General features: G+C 42.4%; 1 protein-coding gene across 1 annotated transcript in view; it reads right to left on the reverse strand.

Annotated features, from left to right (window-relative positions):
- The window catches only part of ANO9 (anoctamin 9), a 110982-nt gene extending 97131 nt beyond the window's left edge, over positions 1-13851 (reverse strand). The window contains exon 1 of the mRNA XM_029582533.1: positions 13602-13851. Within this exon, the coding sequence (XP_029438393.1) occupies positions 13602-13607 (6 nt within the window). The 5' untranslated portion in view covers positions 13608-13851. The remainder of the gene's footprint in view (positions 1-13601) is intronic.
- Between the last annotated feature and the right edge of the window lie 5629 nt (positions 13852-19480).

The raw sequence follows: 19480 nt of genomic DNA on the forward strand, positions 1-19480 counted from the left end.
TTGGACTTAAGGGATGCAATTAGATGGATCACAAGGGGAAGAAGAAGTATTATGCTTTTAAAGTTTCCCGATCCAGCATGAGAAGATATAGCCCTTGCCTCTGGGCCCGGTCCATTATACCTTCTGCCTGACCATTTTTTGTAATTTGAACCCACAGAGAATGATGTTTAGCTCACAAACAGGCATCAGATATTCTCTTATTTTATGTGCCCTGAGTGAAGATAATAACATATAAAATCAATAAGCAAAAATAATATCTCTAAGTTGGTGGCAGACACACAGCATAGATAACATTTTGTAAAAAGCACTGTATGGGTGACAGATACTCTTATTATGTGTATAGAATGCTTTAGGAGGAAACACCACCAAAGGTAGACCGGTCTCCTTAGGTGTAGGGATACTTTTATTCGCTGTGCAACTCAACAGAGTAGAATCACATTCGCCCAAATTTACAGGATAAAAAAAAAACAACACATGCCCGACTCAGGCCGAGTTTCGCCCAAACATCTAGGCTGCATCAGGTGATGAAAAACATATTAAATAAAATCAAAACATATCGAATTGAACATAAACAATGATTGCAAAATTATAAATGAATAAAAAATAAACAAACATTATAACAATTCAACAAATAATCAAAGACGAGCAGCAAAAATATACAAGTAAAATAAAAGATAATATAAAAATGCAGAGTAATGTATTTTAATAATAAAAGTAATGGTGCAGATATAAGCATAATCACAATAAAAAACAAAAATATCTATAATCAACTAAATAACACCACTTATTGAATATGTGTTGTGATTCTACCCTGTTGAGTTGCACAGTGAATAAAAGTATCCCTTCACCTAAGGAGACCGCTCTATCTTTTGTATTAAGAACATAAGAACATGCCATACTGGATCAGACCCAGCGTCCTGTTTCCAACAGTGGCCAATCCAGGCTATAAGAACCTGGCAAGTACCCAAAAACTAAGTCTATTCCATGTTACCGTTGCTAGTAATAGCAGTGGCTATTTTCTAAGTCAACTTAATTAATAGCAGGTAATGGACTTTTCCTCCAAGAACTTATCCAATCCTTTTTTAAACACAGCTATACCTAACTGCACTAACCACATCCTTTGGCAACAAATTCCAGAGTTTAATTGCACATTGAGTAAAAAAGAACTTTCTCCGATTAGTTTTAAATGTGCCACATGCTAACTTCATGGAGTGCCCCCTAGTCTTTCTATTATCCGAAAGAGTAAATAACCGATTCACATCTACCCATTCTAGACCTCTTATGATTTTAAACACCTCTATCATATCCCCCTCAGCCGTCTCTTCTCCAAGCTGAAAAGTCCTAACCTCTTTAGTCTCTCCTCATAGGGGAGCTGTTCCATTCCCCTTATCATTTTGGTAGCCCTTCCCTGTACCTTCTCTATCGCAATTATATCTTTTTTGAGATGCGGTGACCAGAATTGTACACAGTATTCAAGGTGCGGTCTCACCATGGAGCAATACAGAGGCATTATGACATTTTATGTTTTATTCATCATTCCCTTTCTAATAATTCCCAACATTCTGTTTGCTTTTTTGACCACCGCAGCACACCGAACCGATGATTTCAATGTGTTATCCACTATGACGCCTAGATCTCTTTCTTGGGTTATAGCACCTAATATGGAACCTAACATTGTGTAACTATAGCATGAGTTATTTTTCCCTATATGCATCACCTTGCACTTATCCACATTATATTTCATCTGCCATTTTGATGCCCAATTTTCCAGTCTCACAAGGTCTTCCTGCAATTTATCACAATCTGCTTGTGATTTAACTACTCTGAACAATTTTGTATCATCTGCAAATTTGATTATCTCACTCGTCGTATTTCTTTCCAGATCATTTATAAATATATTGAAAAGTAAGGGTTCCAATACAGATTCCCTGAGGCACTCCACTTCCCACTCCCTTCCACTGAGAAAATTATCCATTTAATCCTACTCTCTGTTTCCTGTCTTTTAGCCAGTTTGCAATCCACGAAAGGACATCGCCACCTATCCCATGACATTTTTTACTTTTTCTAGAAGCCTCTCATGAGGAACTTTGTCAAACACCTTCTGAAAATCCAAGTATACTACATCTTCCGGTTCACCTTTATCCACATGTTTATTAACTCCTTTAAAAAAGTGAAGCAGATTTGTGAGGCAAGACTTGCCTTGGGTAAAGCCATGCTGACTTTGTTCCATTAAACCATGTCTTTCTATATGTTCTGTGATTTTGATGTTTAGAACACTTTCCACTATTTTTCCTGGCACTGAAGTCAGGCTAACTGGTCTGTAGTTTCCCGGATCACCCCTGGAGCCCTTTTTAAATAATGGGGTTACATTTGCTATCCTCCAGTCTTCAGGTACAATGAATGATTTTGATAGGTTACAAATTTTTACTAATAGGTCTGAAATTTCATTTTTTAGTTCCTTCAGAAATATGGGGTGTATACCATCTGGACCAGGGGATTTACTACTCTTCAGTTTGTCAATCAGGTCTACCACATCTTCTAGATTCACCGTGATTTGATTCAGTCCCTCTGAATCATTACCCATGAAAACCTTCTCCAGTACGGGTACCTCCCCAACATCCTTTTCAGTAAACATCGAAGCAAAGAAATCATTTAATCTTTCCGCGATGGCCTTATCTTCTCTAAGTGCCCCTTTAATCCCTCGACCATCTAACATCCAACTGACTCCCTCCCAGGCTTCCTGCTTCGGATATATTTTAAATAGTTTTTACTGTGAGTTTTTGCCTCTACGGGCAACTTCTTTTCAAATTCTCTCTTAGCCTGTCTTATCAATGTCTTACATTTAACTTGCCAACATTTATGCATTATCCTATTTTCTTCTGCTGGATCCTTCTTCCAATTTTTGAATGAAGATCTTTTGGCTAAAATAGCTTCTTTCCCCTCCCCTTTTAACCATGCCGGTAATCATTTTGCCTTCTTTCCACCTTTCTTAATGTGTGGAATACATCTGGACTGTGCTTCTAGAATGGTATTTTTTAACAATGACCATGCCTCTTGCACACTTTTTACTTTTGTAGCTGCTCCTTTCAGTTTTTTCCTAACAATTTTTCTCATTTTATCAAAGTTTCCCTTTTGAAAATTTAGCACGAGAGCCGTGGATTTGCATACTGTTCCTCTTCCAGTCATTAATTCAAATTTGATCATATTATAGAAACATATATAGAAACATAGAAACATAGAAATGACGGCAGAAGAAGACCAACCGGTCCATCCAGTCTGCCCAGCAAGCTTCACACATTTGTTCTCATACTTAACTGTTTCTCTTGGCTCTTAGTAACCTTATGTTCTAATTCCCTTTTCACCCCCACCATTAATGTAGAGAGCAGTGCTGGAGCTGCTTCCAAGTGAAATATTAAGTTTGATTAGTTGGGTAAGCGGCAGCATAGCTCTCTGCCATGAAGCAGAGGGCAATGCTGGAAATGTGTGAAGTATCAGTTTTTCTTTTCCCCTGTCATTGAAGCAAGGAGTCATGCCGGACATGCACCGAAAGTGAAGAATGCCTTGAAAGTCACATTAACTATCATCAAATATTGAAAAGCCTAATAATTGGTAATACCTATAAGCCCATGAACCCATCCCTGTTTTTTTTTCTTTTTTTCTTTTCTTTTTTTAATTGGGAGATGGATGCCCTTCATCCTTCTACTCTGTGAAGGTGGACACCTACCACCGGCCACTGGCATCCCGCTCCGTTAATGCCTCTGTGGCTACTGCCGCTCCATGCAGTGTTTTACTACCTGCTCTTTATATGCGTCCTCTAGAACTGATGGATCCCATCCCTGGGTTTTTTTATTATTTATTTAATTGGGAGATGACAGCCCTCCATCCTTCCGCTCCGTGAAGGTGGACACCTACCACTGGCCACTGGCATCCCGCTCCGTGAATGCCTCTGTGGCTACTGCCGCTCTGTGCAGTATTTTACTACCTGCTCTTTATATGGACACCTACCACTGGCCACTGGCATCCCGCTCCGTGAATGCCTCTGTGGCTACTGCCGCTCCGTGCAGTATTTTACTACCTGCTCTTTATATGTGTCCTCTAGACCTGATGGATCCCATCCCTGTTTTGTTTTTTGTTTTTGTTTTTTATTTAATTGGGAGATGACAGCCCTACATCCTTCCGCTCCATGAAGGTGGACACCTACCACTGGCCACTGGCATCCCGCTCCGTGAATGCCTCTGTGGCTACTGCCGCTCCGTGCAGTATTTTACTACCTGCTCTTTATATGCGTCCTCTGGACCTGATGGATCACTATTGCCAAGCAGCCCCACCACCGTTACCTCTCTCACTAAATCCTGTGCTCCACTGAGAATTAGATCTAAAATTGCTCCCTCTCTCATCGGTTCCTGAACCAATTGCTCCATAAAGCTATCATTTATTCCATCCAGGAACGTTCTCTCTCTAGTGTGTCCCGATGATACATTTACCCAGTCAATATTGTTTGCTCACTGGCTTTGTTAGACTGTCTTCCATGTTGTTTTCTAGAATAGTTTAGGTACAATATTTCAGTGTTGTTAAACTCAAAACATTTTTGCCCTTTCCATTCACACTTCCCTCATCCTTTCTCCTGCTCTGAGAACTCATTTCTGTCAGCGAGGCCAGCCTTTCATGATAAGAATCACTGGCTGATTCATACCATTCCATTCATGTGACTTCATATTGGTCCAGAATTTCTGTAATACAGTGATCAATATGACAATTTCTGTACAATGTTGCAGATATGTGCAACCATACAAATCATATGACCAACTCCTGTTTGGGTCAAAATCCTACCACTGATCTTAAACTGTCTTCACAATGGTCTTTAACAGGATGCATTCAGACCAGGACAATGGAGAGTGAGTTCTTCTATTAGTCCTAGCACAGCAAACCCTTTCCAGTCCTGGATTAGTTACTTCAAAAAGAACTGCACTGCACTGAAGCAGGAGTACTCATGTAAGAAGGTAATAGCATGAGTCAATTGTCGGTATTGTCAGGTAGCTATGTCCTGATTAAAAGGTACATAATGAAACAGCCAGCGCATCTACCTGACAGCGACCAGTACCAAGGGTATGATCAACATTAGGAAAAGGAATTAAGAAAAAAACTTGAATTTGTTTTCAATTTTTTAAAAAAGTTAAACTGCTGCATCAGTTGCAAGATTCAGCAAAATTTTACTATCTGAAGAATTAAGGGTTAACAAAAAAATTGTATGCGATACCTACAGTACAAGACATGGAGAGGGTCCAACTTGTAGAATCATACAATCCAGAACTAGAAAACCTAAGGAATATCATAAAAGACCTACAACCACTACTACTGGAGAATGAATTACTGAAAGAAATATCCCTTGCTCCCCCAGTTCTAGCCTTTCCGCAATCTCTTGACCTGAAGCAAAACTTACAAGAAATAAACTCCAAACAGAAACCAAGAAAATGACATAAAACCCTGTAAGACACCATGATGCAAGTTGTGGCAACACATATCAGCGAACCCTAAGGCTACCCACATGGGAAAGGCATTCAGAATAAAAGGCTCACAACATTCCGGCTTCTTTATGAATGTGGAGTACAAGGAGTGGAAAAGCAGGCAAAGGTGAAAGGATTATGTGAAGAGGGGACTGTTATGGAATTACAGGATGAAAGTAGGGAGGAAAGAGAGGCAGACAACGATATGGGGATAAAAGGGGCAGAACCTGTAAAAGAAGTAGTGGGAAGGAATAATTATAATTATGGGAGACTTTGCAGAACTTTAAATTGATGGAACTTAAATGGTATCTGGGACAGATCAGACCATCTTATACATTTGATACATGCCCATCTTACGTCATCTGGTAAAACTCAAAATAAATATTACTTTATCTTTTAAAAATAGCAAATGCCTCTTTGGAAGAGGGAATAGTTTCACCAATATTGAAAAGAAAAGTGATTACCCAGTTATTATAGAACTATTCATTAGATACAACAGTTTGCAGTAATTATCGCCCTGTAAAACACTTACCATGGGTTGTGAAAGTATTGGAAAAGTGGTAACCAGACAAATTACGGATTTTGTAGAAGAACATGATAAACTAGATCCTGCACAAGCTTGGTTCAGAAGGGGCTGTAATATGGAGACAGTGATGGTTTCATTAATTAATGAGATTTTACCAAGACTGGATAAAGGTTGTAGTCAGAAAGCATTAAACCCCCCCCCACCAAAAAAAAAAAAAGCCCAAAAAGGGTCAAGATTATAAAAAAAATTTATAGATAACTACTTGGTTCAGAAATCTTTGTAAAGCAAAGGATTGTACAGGTCGGGATTCACAAGTTAAGTGAAAGGGCTCTATAAATTTATTATTTTGACCCTTTTGGGCTTTTTGGGGGATTTAATGTTCTCTGACTACAAGCTTTATTTTGACCCGAGTCCTTACAATTTATAGGCTCCCTTCCGACACAGTCTTTTCGAAACATGGCCCTTATCTGGGGACCGTTGATTTGTTGATGTAAACTATTGGATTGATGCTGACAATTTGACCTTTTCTGTTTGCTTACATACAATAAAAATCATTCTTGGAACTTTTATCTCCTTCTTCCCCTTATTGACTGTTTAAAAACATCATCTTGGAAGCCTGGATAAAATCTACTTCCATAAATTAAAAAAGGACAAAAGAAGAACAAGAGTCTGCTAGCATGGCTAAATGGTGCTGTGAAAGGTCAAATTATGCATACTTGATAATTTTCTTTCCTTGAGTCCTGCTAGACCAGTTGTTACATATGGGATTTTCCTTCCTCACAGCTGACAGAGACAGAGGACACACCTCTTATGACCTCACTCTGGGCTTATAAATGGGAGTGGTCCTGGTCTAATCCTAGTAGCCTACAACCAAAGCTTTGTGACCACAAGAAATTCCCCCCCCCCCCCTCCTAATATTTGATTTAGGATCTCTAAAGATCAATCCAAGTGAGATAAGAGGTGAGGCCAGGGAGACAGAAGAGATGTATAGGAGGAAGAAGTAGAGTGTTGCTAGGCTACTTTGTTTGATACCATAGACCATCTGATTTCCCATGCCCTTGCATTCCTGGATGGGATCGGGACTGATCTAGCAGGACTTGATGAAAGAAAATGATCAGATAAGCATAATTTAATCTTCCTTAACTTTCTGCTAGACCAGTCATTATGTATGGGAGCTACAAAAGCTTCCCCCTTACTGGGGCGGGAAGACCAGGCTGTCCTAAATACTCCCATTCTGAAGGACAAGGCCAACCTGTAATACTTTCTGATTGTGTGCAGAGATGACCATGTGGCAGCTCTGCAAATCTTATCCAGAGATATTGCCGATGCCTCAGCCCTCGATGCCACTTGTGCCTTTGTGGCTTGGACTCGTAGGCGCAGAGTCTGCCTGCCAGATAGCAAATATGCCAAGGCTATTGTTTCCTTTATCCATCTGGCTACAGTGGCCTTGGATGTTGCTTCCCTTTTCTGGGGACCAACAAACAACACACACAGCTTGTCCATTTTTCTAAAGGAATTTGTCTTCTTTAGATACTTCTACAGTAATCATCATACATCTAACCAAAGTAAGTCTTCATCCTTATCTTTCACCTCTCAGCTACCAAAGGTTAGCAGTGAGGCCAATTGGTTAATATGAAAGACCGAAAGCACCTTTGGCAGAAAGGATGGGTCTGAGTGAAAAGTCACCTATTCTGGAGAAAAGACCAAGTAAAGGTATGTACATGATAGAGCTTGTAGCTCTTACATACACCTTGCTGAGTAAATCACAACCAAGAATGCAGTCTTCAGGGACAGGTCTTTAATAGAGGCTTGATTCAATGGCTTGAAGGATGGCTTCACTAAGGCCCTTAAAACTAAATTGAGATCCCATTGAGGGATTACCGGTTTATAAGGTGGACATATCCGCTTCACCCCCTTCAAGAACCATATGATCTCCTGGTGCACTGCTACCTGGACACCCTTAACTCGGCCCCTATAGCACTCAATTGCTGCTACCTATATCTTTAGGGAGTTAAGGGACAAGCTTTTGGCAAAGCCCAACTGAAGGAAGTTTAAAATATGATGAATGCCCAACTTCCAAAGTGAGATTTCCTGCTTGCAGCAGAATTCTTCAAACTGCCAGATCCTGATGCATGGCAACAATATTCACGACTTACAAATTTTTTACATGGTAGAGATTATGGCTGAGGAGTAGCTCCTCTTCCACAAGGGCATCCTCTCAAGGGCCAGACCATACGAGAGAATGGAACCAAATTCTCCATTATGATCGTTCTTTGCTGGAGAAGGCCCTTTTACACAGGAAAGTGTAGTGGAGCTTCTAATCAGCAGCCTCACTAGATCCGCATAGCAGGGCCTTCTTGACCAGTCTGGGGCTACTAAAATTACCATAGATTAGTAATTCTCTCTTCTTCTTATCATCCTTCCTACCAGAGACCATGGTGGGAATACATACTGAGGGCAAGGGCATAGGAGCCATCTATCCTCTGGAGCCCAGTTCTGTTCTCCAGCTGAAGAATATGCCAAGTTAACCTTGGTATTCTGTTTTACCATCATTAGATCTGCCTCCAGGAGCCCCCATGTGGTCCACTATCATCTGGAAGGCTTCTGGACTCAGCTCCCACTCTCCCAGATCCAGCATGTTCCTGCTGAGGAAGTTGAACTGATAGTTGTCCTTCCTTGCTATATGTGCTGCCTGCATTGGCTCCCAATAAAGTATCGTATTCATTTCAAAGTACTTTGTATAATACACAGACTGATCTATGGTGACCAAACAGATTGGTTAAATGCAGCAATTCGGTTGTATAAAGCACAAAGAAGTTTAAGGTCTACAAACAAAGGCCTGCTGGTCATTCCATCTGTAAATTCTGCCCATCTGAGTCAAGTAAGGGAAAGAACCATCTCATTAGCCGGGCCCAAACTATGGAATACACTCCATACAGAATTAAGATTGCAATTAGACATTAAAGCTTTTAAAAAGGACTTAAAAACCTGGCTATTCGGTATCGCTTACAAGGATAATGAATGAGAGCAGTTTAAACAAATAATTTATTAATCGCCACCCCTGCATATGATTATTTAATTTTGTTTTTATTTTTATAAGTTTTAGATTGATATTTTAGTTATATGTACTATAGTCACGACTAATATCTACTATGTGTACTTTATCTTATTAGAAATTTTAGATTGATAATGTACTTCTATATATTACACTAGGTTTTAATATTAAGTGTTTTTATTTACATCTTAATACTTCCATTTCATAAGGTAATAATGTTACTGTTTTTTTGTGAAGCTTGTAAACCGTTGTGAAGGCTCGTCTAAACGACAGTATAGAAAAAACAATAACTAAATAAGAGTAGGAGCAGATTGGCTTCTACTCAGTCGCACAGCTGGGCTGCCTCCTGCAATAGGCAGCGGCTGTGGGTGCCGCCTTGTTGCTTTACATATGCCACTGCCATAGCATTGTCTGACGTTACTCTGATTGCAGCAGTGGACGAAAGAGAGCAAGCCTGATAGTCCTTGTCTCTAGTCTGATTATCATCCACTGCCCTTCTTCCTCTGACCTTGGCATCTCCAATCTTCCAGACTGGCATCCATAGTGAGCATGATTCACTTAGAGGGGGCTCCAATACTACTTCTTTCAACAGGTTGGATGGCTGTAACCACCAGTCCAAGCTGCTTCTTATCCCTGGGGCACCTGTAGCTGAAGCTGGTAGTCCTGAGAGGAAGGAGATCAGCCTGATAGGAGACCACCCTGCTCACACGGGCCCCAGCCCATGGGACTACTTCTTCAGAGCATCTGCGGCTCTCCTACAGTGACCTGGCCCTTGTGAGCCAATCGTCAAAAGTAGGGGTGCACTTAATTCCTCATTTACAAAGGGCTGCCACCACTACCACCAAGATCTTGGTAAAGATCCTGGCTGCACTTGCTAGGCCAAAAGGCAGTGCCTGGAACTGTTAACCCAGTCTGATTGCACCATTTACAATAGCAGCAGCTGTGGGGGTAGAAGCGACCAGGGATCACAGCTGCCCTGTGAAGACATTTTCAACAAGAAGATAAGAGGGAGGGGGCAGGAGGGAGGAGAGGATTGGGAGAGGGGGTGGGAGCAGTGGCTAACCAGAGCTTATTTTTTGCAGGGGCCCCAAGATTAACATATGTGGGCAATAGGAATACAGGTCTGATTCCTACTTATTGAACCCTTATATCAGTAAATATATGACTTAGAGTGCATAAGAACATAAGAAAATGCCATACTGGGTCAGACCAAGGGTCCATCAAGCCCAGCATCCTGTTTCCAACAGTGGCCAATCCAGGCCATAAGAACCTGGCAAGTACCCAAAAACTAAGTCTATTCCATGTAACCATCTGACAATGGATTTCTAAGTAGTCTGCAACAGCTGTCATGCATCATGAATGACACTTTAAATATTGTAACTCAATTATTTCAAGCACTTACCAACATAAACAATTCCTTACCAATTATTTTATATTTATTGTACTTTGTAAATATACAAAAAGAATATCTTGTAAAAAGCGAACGAGAATACACAACAAACATCAAATCCAATCAATCATATAATTAAACAAATATCAATATATTTTTTCATGAATACTCTTTTCAGAAAGGCAGAGAACATCAGAAGTACAATAAAATAGCAATAATTATAAGAACTGGGACAGTTCACATTACAATCCAACATGCAATAAAATATATTCAAATTCTGGTATCATCTCAGCAAAACCAAATCCCTCCACTGTTAACCACTGAAGTAACAGAAACCCTTGCAGAAACAAAAACAAAAAAAAAGAGACTCCTAGACCACAGCATTTATCTTCCAACTTGGCTTGGCAAAATTCTAAGTGGTCTGTTCGGTCTGCGCAGTTAGAGCTGCCACATGGATGTAAGTTTAGAGCTAATAAAGGTTCAAAACGAGCTTTTACTGCTATTGCTGTGGAATGATTCACCTGTGGCAATGAGGAATGAATGTAATTATCTGCGGTTTTGAAAATTGGTTAACTCACATCTGTTTCCTAAAATTGTGCAGTACTATCATCAATAAGGTCTGATAAGTCGGAGTGTGGGGTGAGGAGCTCTCTGTAGAAGGCTAGTTGTGTGTATTTTGGTTTTATTTTTATGTTATGCATTGTATTGGTTTTATTTGTTTTTATTATATATGCGAACTATTGTAAACTACTTTTATTGTTTGACAGGTTATGCAATATATACATTTAATTAAATAAACAAATAAACCTTGCCATGTCATACAATAACACTAACTTTCAGGACTCAAACAGAAGCAACCTTATCTATGAAAAGGCAGCAATACAAATATTATACCAGGCTCTAGAACCTACTGGAGAAACAGAACAAGCCGGATTGCTTCAAATCCCTGCAAAACAACTACACACTAGCAGAAATACTGCATTTCAGACACATATGCAGTATACAGACCTACCCTTACCTAATACAGAAATAAGGGACTACAAATTAGAAACGGACAAAACTGAAATGGAAAGCTGAGAAACCAGACTCTGAGCATTGGGACTCTAAAGAAAGAGCAAATGCAAAAACATAAGAAATGAATATTCCCAAAGATGGCCTATTCCAATTGCTAAAAACTTAAAATCATTTTTTGTTTTATCTTTGTCTGATTTTCTTATTTTTGTAATCGGTTGGTCCTGGTATCTTTTTTTCTACTTTCATCTTGATGGTCTTTTCCTAATTCCTTTTTACAAGGTCTCTCTTCTCTGTTTCTTCTCTCCTCCTGTCCTTCCCTTCCTCTCTCACACTCACACACAGCTTCTCAGTCTCACATTCTTTTGTTCACAGGTTCCCTCACACACACACACTCACAAAAAATCTCACATGCTTTCTCTGATAAGCTCCCTCATACACACACACACACACACACACAAAGAGACACACATAGGCTCTCACATGCTTTTGTTCACAGGCTCCCTCACATACACACACTCACTCGCTCCCCTACACAGTCTCTCTCACATGCACACATCTACACACAACCTCTCACCTTCACAGGTTGGCACGCACACAGGGTCTCTCACTCATCTGTTTTCTCTTACAGCAGGGCTTTCTAAACCTGTCCTGTGGGGTCAGGTTTTCAGGATATCCACAATAAATATGTGGTTTTCAGGATATCCACAATAAATATGCATGCGATAAAGTTGCATGTCATGGAGAATCAGTATATACACATTTCTCTCATGCATATTCATTGTGAATATCCTGAAAATCCGACTGGCTGTGGGGTCCCCAGGCCAGATTTGGGAAGTTCTGTTTTACGGGTTCTCTTACACACATGCTCTCCCACACAGTCCCCACACACACACACACAAGCTCACTCTTACATGCTCTCTTCTCTCACACAAACACACAAACTCTCACTCACATGCTTCCATTTTCACAGCTTCTCACTTTCACAGGCTCTCATAGGTTCTCCACACGTGCACTCACTCTCACACAGGCTCCTTCTCCCACTCACACATATACCCACTCTCTCAGGGTTTCTTCTTCAGTTACCATCAGACCTGTTCTTCAGCTGCTGCGGGATGGGATCCATGGTGGCTCTCTCCTTCAGTCATTGTGAGATGGGGTCCACAGTGCCCTTCTTTCTCTGTCAGGCAGCCCTGATTGGGTGGGCCTGAGCCTAAAGTGTGTGGGCCACAGGTCATGCATGGCTATGTCATGGCCTGAGAGGGGATTTTTTTTTTTTTTTTTTGCCTATTGACCTAACATGTTTTTACTTTTCTTTTACTTTCATTTTAAAATGTTGTTGTTTCCTTCTTTCATTTTAAAGAAACAAAATAAATAAATAAATAAATAAATCGAAAAATGTCTTTTTATTTATTTATATTGCACCTTTCGGAATTTCAAAGTGAATTACATTCAGATACTGTAATTACTTCCCTATCCCCAGAGGGTTTAAACAAATGCATGCAAAGCAACCTGGACTCACTGGACTATCAATACAATCTTGTTGAATCCTGGTAAACTGGAGACCAAATAAGTTATTCCAAACAAAAAAAAAACAAAACAAAAACGCACAGAACAAAAAAAAAAAAAGGATTGTGCACACCCCCTCCTGCCTGTGGGATTTCCTCACCATGTAATGATTTTGTTCTATAGTGCGATATATATTATAATATTCGCATGAGAAATACTAAAGGAACAGAAGGAAGCCAAGCTCCGGGCAGGCTGTGGGAAGGGCAGATAATGTAGCACAGGATCAGCTGAAAGCTGCCTGGACCAACTCCTTTCCGGCCAATGGTTTCCCAGTCTCACCTGTCCTCAAACTAATGGGAGCCGTCAGCAGGCGACGCTTCCCAGGGCTTCAGCAATAATGGGCGCCCGCCACCCACTCCAGCAAAACGAAAATAGCTTTAGTCGCTCACAAGTCCCACGGGAAGCGGCTGCCTAAGGGGGGGCAACAGGAGGCGTTGAGCCTTAGCGAAAAGAAAAGAGTTCAGCCCCGAAAGGAAATTTCCGGAGGTCCGCAGGCTGTCTGGGGGGGTCCCCGCTCCCCCCTGGCACCTGCGGGGCTTCTCTCACCTGCATGGCGGCGGCGGCGGCTCCGGCGCTTCCCGCGGCTCCTCTCCTCCTCCTGCTGCTGCCAGCGCACCCGCCACTTCCGCGTCTGCCCCATCGCTCCCCTCCCTTCCTCCCCGGGACGGGGACCGGAAGAAACGCCCGCGCCTTCCAGCTCCCGCGCTCTTTGGATAAGTCCCCTTTGCTTTAGGAGTCAAGGAACCCCCCGCCCCGGGTTTGCTCTTTCAGAACCGGGCACGTTCTCCATTCGGTTGGAAAACGGAGTTTGTTCTTTTAGGACGTGTGCGCCCCTTTTCTGTTCTTCCCTCCCTTCCCCAGTCCCTGTCAGCGCCCTCCAGCAGTCTCCCCTTGTCCACTTCTATCAGATTTGATTCTCTTCCTTCTTTTTCTTCTTCCCCTCCTTTCCAGGCTGTCTCTCCTCCTTTTTCCCCTATTCCTTCCTTTCAGGTCTCTTCCTGTCTGCAGTAGCCTGAGCAACAGCAGCACCTGCATGAGGGGGAAAGGGGTAGGAATAATCTAAGGAAAGATTTCTTTACAGAGAAGGTAGCGAATGCATACAATAAGGACAGTATCTGAATTCAGGAAAGCATGGGACAAGCACCGAGGATCTCTTGGGGAGGGGGGGATTTTAAAGCTGAATAATTGGTGTGGAGGGGCAGACTAGACAGGCTGTATGGTCTTTTCCTGTGTATCATTGATGCATTTGGGGGGTTCTTGGGATGGCTATAAAAAGAGGGTTAAAAGGTCAGGTGGGTGACATGGGTAAGTGATAGAGATGTGAATCGTGTGCCCGATCGTCTTAACGATTGGGTTCAGCTAGAGGGGGATGTGATGTGATGTGAATTGGAATTGGTTCCGATTCACATCGTTATTTATTTTTTTAGTGAGGCCCGACCCTTTAAAATTAACCCCTTACATTCCCCCACCCTCCCGAACCCCCCCCCCCAAAGCTTTTTACGAGTACCTGGTGGTCCAGTGGGGGCGCGGGGACCGATCTCCCACTCTCGGTCCATCGGCGCCATTTTGGCTGCCACTCAAAAATGGCGCCAATGGCCCGATAAAAAAAAAACCCCACCCAACCCTTTAAAAATGACCCCTTAGCTTCCCCCACCCTCCCAAGCCCCTCAAAACATTTTAAATTTACCTGGTGGTCTAGTGTTGGTCCCAGGAGCGATCTCCCATTCTCAGGCAGTCAGCTGCCACTCATAAAGATGGCGCCGATGGCCCTTTGCCCTTACCATGTGACAGGGTATCCGTGCCATTGGCTGGCTCCTGTCACATGGTAGGAGCACTGGATGGCCGGCGGCCATCTTTACGACGGCAGTGGCCATCTTTAAATATGGCGGCGGCCATCTTTAAAGACGGCGCCGGCCAGCCAGTGCTCCTACCATGTGACAGGGTCCGGCCAATGGCACGAATACCCTGTCATATGGTAAGGGCAAAGGGCCATCGGCGCCATTTTGATTAGTGGCAGCAGACGGCCTGGGAGTGGGAGATCGCTCCAGGGACCCCCACTGGACCACCAGGTACCTGTAAAAAGTTTTGGGGGGGGGTCGGAAGGGTGGGGGAAGCTAAGGTATTAGTTTTAAAGGGTCGGGTGGGTTTTTTGTTTATTGGCTCGGGTGCAGCCAATAAACAAAACCGCGATCAGGCCCGATGAAAAAACCCCACATATGAATCGGAACTGGAATCCGAACCAATTCCGGTTCCGATTCACATATCTAGTAGAGAGCACCTCCTGCCTGTACAATACAGGGGATAAGAGACTCTAGAGGTGGATAAAAATGATTCTAGGAAATTCCTAGACAATTTGGAAGAGCTGGCAACCTTATTTTCATCATAACTGCTTCTTCCATTATACTTGCCCTGAGAGGTGTAGCACCACCTACCACTTACCCCCAAGTGTAGGTCCTTTCATCTCAGCAGCTCCTTCTACCCTAGCTGCTCCATGGATGGCCCCTAGCCACCAGCCATGAGGCACTTATAAGGAGTATAGTGCTGCATGATATTGTTCATTAGTTGGAACACTTGTAGAAGTGGTCATCAGAGAGATTTTGTCAAATGTGTCACTCTTCATCCCACAGTATATATTGAGAATGCATTTAAGGCCCCAAGAGAGTATATAATATCCAGCATTCCTCTAGGGACCAGTGACAAAAGCTTTACTCCTGGGGGAATTCTGCCCTACTGAGGAGTGCAGAATTCACCTCCTATGCAGAATTCCATTTTTTTGCACAGAATTTAGAGAGAGTGGTAGTGGGCCATGAGTGGAGCCCATTGTGCTCATGGCAAAGATCTGATGGACCTAGCAGCCACATGTGGCGCCCATCCTGCTCATGGTGAAGATCTGACAGGCCTAGCAGCAGCAAGCAGAACCCACCCCGCTTGTGGCAAAGATGACACACACAGTGGGATGAGAAGTCTGGTGAGAGAGCCTGTGTGTAAGAGTGCATATATGTGAGAGAGGAACCTGTGTGAAGGAGCATGCCATGGGTGTGTGAATGTGAGGGGAGATTATGAGGGTGTGTGTATGAGTGAGAGATTGGAAGCTGGCATGTGTGAATGAGAGAGTAAGGGTGCATGTTTGTTTATGAGGGAACCTGTGTGGTGTATTTGTGTGTGAGAGAGGGAGCCTGTGTGTGTGTGTGTGTTTGTGTGTGTGTGAGAGAGGGAGGGACTGTGTGCAAGGGTGTGTGGGTGTGAGAGAGATGGAGCCTGTGTGCAAGGGTGTGTGTGGGTGAGAGAGAGGGAGGGACCTGTGTGCAAGGTTGTGTGTGTGTGCGAGAGACAGAGAAGGGAGCCTGTATGAGGGTGCATGCTCTAGGTGTGTGTCTGTATGAGGGAGTGAAGATGCATGTTTGTGAGAAAGGAAGCTTGTGTGAAGGAATGTGTGCAAGAGAGAGAGGGAGTCTGTGTGAGGGTGTATGGGTATGTGCATGAGAAAGAGAGGGAGCTTTGTGAGAGAGGGGTCAAATTCTGGACGTGAAGGACTGAGGAGTGAAGATAAAGCGGAAGCGGTTGAGCCTAGAAAGGAGAGATAGTGGAAGGTGGAGTTGGGGCCTGAGAGAGCAAAGTGAAAGGGGTCTGGCCAGGGGTGTAGGGAGAGAAGGTGGAAGGGACACTCTTACAGTGTATGTCTAAGGGAATTCTGCTCAAAATATTTAAAAACTCTGCATATTTTGAGTAATAACTTTTCTTTTACATTTTAAATTAAGTACTCAAAAAATTATGATTTATATTGTTGTTTTAACCAATATAAAATATGCAGAATTTTAAATTTTTGTGTGTAGAATTCTTTGTGGAGTAAAGTTTGTCTTGTTCTGATGGAAAATTATAGTGTTTACTGAGGAGGATTTGGGGGCAATACCCATGCTGGAAATGGTATTTAATGATGATGATTCAGAGGAGCTGAAACAAATCAAGGTGAACCTGGAAGATGTAATAGCGCAAACTGACAAACTAAAGAGTAACAAATCACCTGGACCAGATGACTTACAGCCAGAGTTCTGAAAGAGCTAAAAAATGAAATTGCAGACCTATTGCTTCCAATTTGCAACCTTTCACTAAAATTGTCTGTTGTACCTGAAGATTGGAGGGTGGCCAATGTAACGTCAATTTTTAAAAAGGGATCAAGGGGTGATCCAGGAAAGTATAGACTGATGAGCCTGACAGTGCTGGAAAAAATCATAGAAACTATTCTAAAGAATAAAATTACAGAACAGATGGACAGACATGGTTTAATGGGCCAGAGACAACAGTGATTTACCCAATCTGCTACATTTTTTTTAAAACGGTTAATAAGCATGTGGATATTGTGTATCTGGATTTTCAGAAGGCATTTGACAAAGTCTCTCCATGAGAGACTTATCAGGAAATTAAAAAAAATTCATGGGAAAGGAGGCAATGTCCTATTCTGAAATTTTCAATTGATCCGGAAAAAGGACCAATGAGTGAGGTGATTGAATTTGCAGAAGACACAATTATTTAGAGTTGTTCAATCAGAAGTGGATGATGAGTAATTGCAGGAAGAACTTGTCAGACTGGGCATACAAAAAATGTAATGTGGGCAAGTGCAAAATGATGCTCATAGGGAAAAATCATCCAAACTGTAGTAAGATGATGTTGGGTTGCATATTAGGAGCAACTACCCAGGAAAGGGCTGTAGGTGTTATTGTGGACAATATGTTAAACTCCCCAGCTCAGTATTTGGTGGCCGTCAAAAAAGCAAACATGCTAGGAATTATTAAGAAAGGAATGGAGAATAAACCAGAGAACATCATAATGCCTCTGTATCGCTCCATGGTGCAGCTGCACCTAGTGTGCTATGTGCAATTCTGGCAGAAATAGAAAAGGTACAGAGAAGGGCAACGAAAATGATAAAGGGGATGGAATGGCTCCTGTATGAGGAAAAGCTAAAGAGGGTTAGGTTTCTTCAGCTTGGAGAAAAGAGGAGTGAGGGGAGATATGATAGAGTGAAGTGGGACAGGTAAATGCAAATTGGTTATTTCTTCTTTAAAAAAAAAAAAACCAAGAGACTAGGAGACACTCCATGAAGTTACTAAGTAGTACATTTAAAATAAATCTTCAGTTTATTGGCAAAAGTAAAATGAATTCTGAGTTGGCGACTGTTCCAATAAAGTTATGGCAGTACCCAGAGTGTAACATAACCACTAGATGCACGGTAGCACGCATGCTTGTCCGACCTCAGGTGATTTAGCCATACCTGAACTACTCCAGAGGCCCCCTTGAGGGAGGGTGTAAGGTCTCCTCCTCCCGCAGACTGACTCTCTTTCCTCGGGGGGGCTCCTTGCAGCTCTCCCTACAGGAATACGTTGAGTGGTGGTGCAGAGTTGCTGAAGCCACCTCGCTGTCACGACACCGGCTGCCTGTCTCTCGTGGTAGCCATGGGGGTCCCCTTGCTTCAGGGACACAGCCCCTCTCAGAACTGCCAGCCCGTTGCACTCCTTGGGGGCTGAAAGAAGCATCAATTTCTAAAAGGAAGACGCTCCACAGTCAACACCAAAGTTGTACTCCCTGAAGCTTGTCTAAGGAAACCCTGACTTGATGATTGAGGAAGCGTTTGAGTAGGCGATGACTCTGGGAGGTGGGCGGGGGGGGGGGGGAGAACCCTTGACCTTTCCTTTGTGCTTCCCCATGTTTGTAGGGGAAATAACTAGAAAACCTGGAGCTTCTCTGGATCAATGTGTTTAATGTGATATCATCTTGGAATCTCCCCTGTTTTAACACATCTTATCAGGTTAAAATACAATATAACATTTCTACAGGAAACATAGATGTTGGGTGCTGAACACTGTAAATTTAAATATGAGTATCTGAAAAATATTTTTGAAAGGGGACCATGAAAAGCTGTGGGGTTGTGATTTTGATAAAAATTTCTTTCCAGATGCAAAAATCCAAGAATCTAAAAGAAACAACTTATTATCGAACAAGTCAGAAAAATCATTGAGTATAAAATGATTTCTTGGGGGGAAACCTGAAATTGATTTCAACATTACTGTGACCTTGGGTGTTATCCCTCCTCCAGTCATTTTAGATATCCACGGAGGGCACTTCAGGATCAGTAACTGCCGTAATTAGCAAGCTACCCCTACTCTTATTTGTTTACCCAGATTGTGAGGTTCAGTCCTTGTTGGTGGTTGTCTGAATGCAAATCCTGTTTTCCACATTTCCCCCTGCCGTAGAAGCAGAGAGCGACTCTGTATATACATTCAAAGTGATATCAGGGTTAATTGGTTTAGGATAGTAACTGGGGTAGCTTGCTTATTACGAGGTTAGTACCCTAAACCAATTAAGCCTGATACATCACTTTGAATACATATACAGGACTGCTCTTTGCTTCAATGATAGGGGGAAATGTGGAA

Source organism: Rhinatrema bivittatum, chromosome 17, assembly GCF_901001135.1.
Source record: "Rhinatrema bivittatum chromosome 17, aRhiBiv1.1, whole genome shotgun sequence".
Classification (NCBI taxonomy): Eukaryota; Metazoa; Chordata; class Amphibia; order Gymnophiona; family Rhinatrematidae; genus Rhinatrema; species Rhinatrema bivittatum.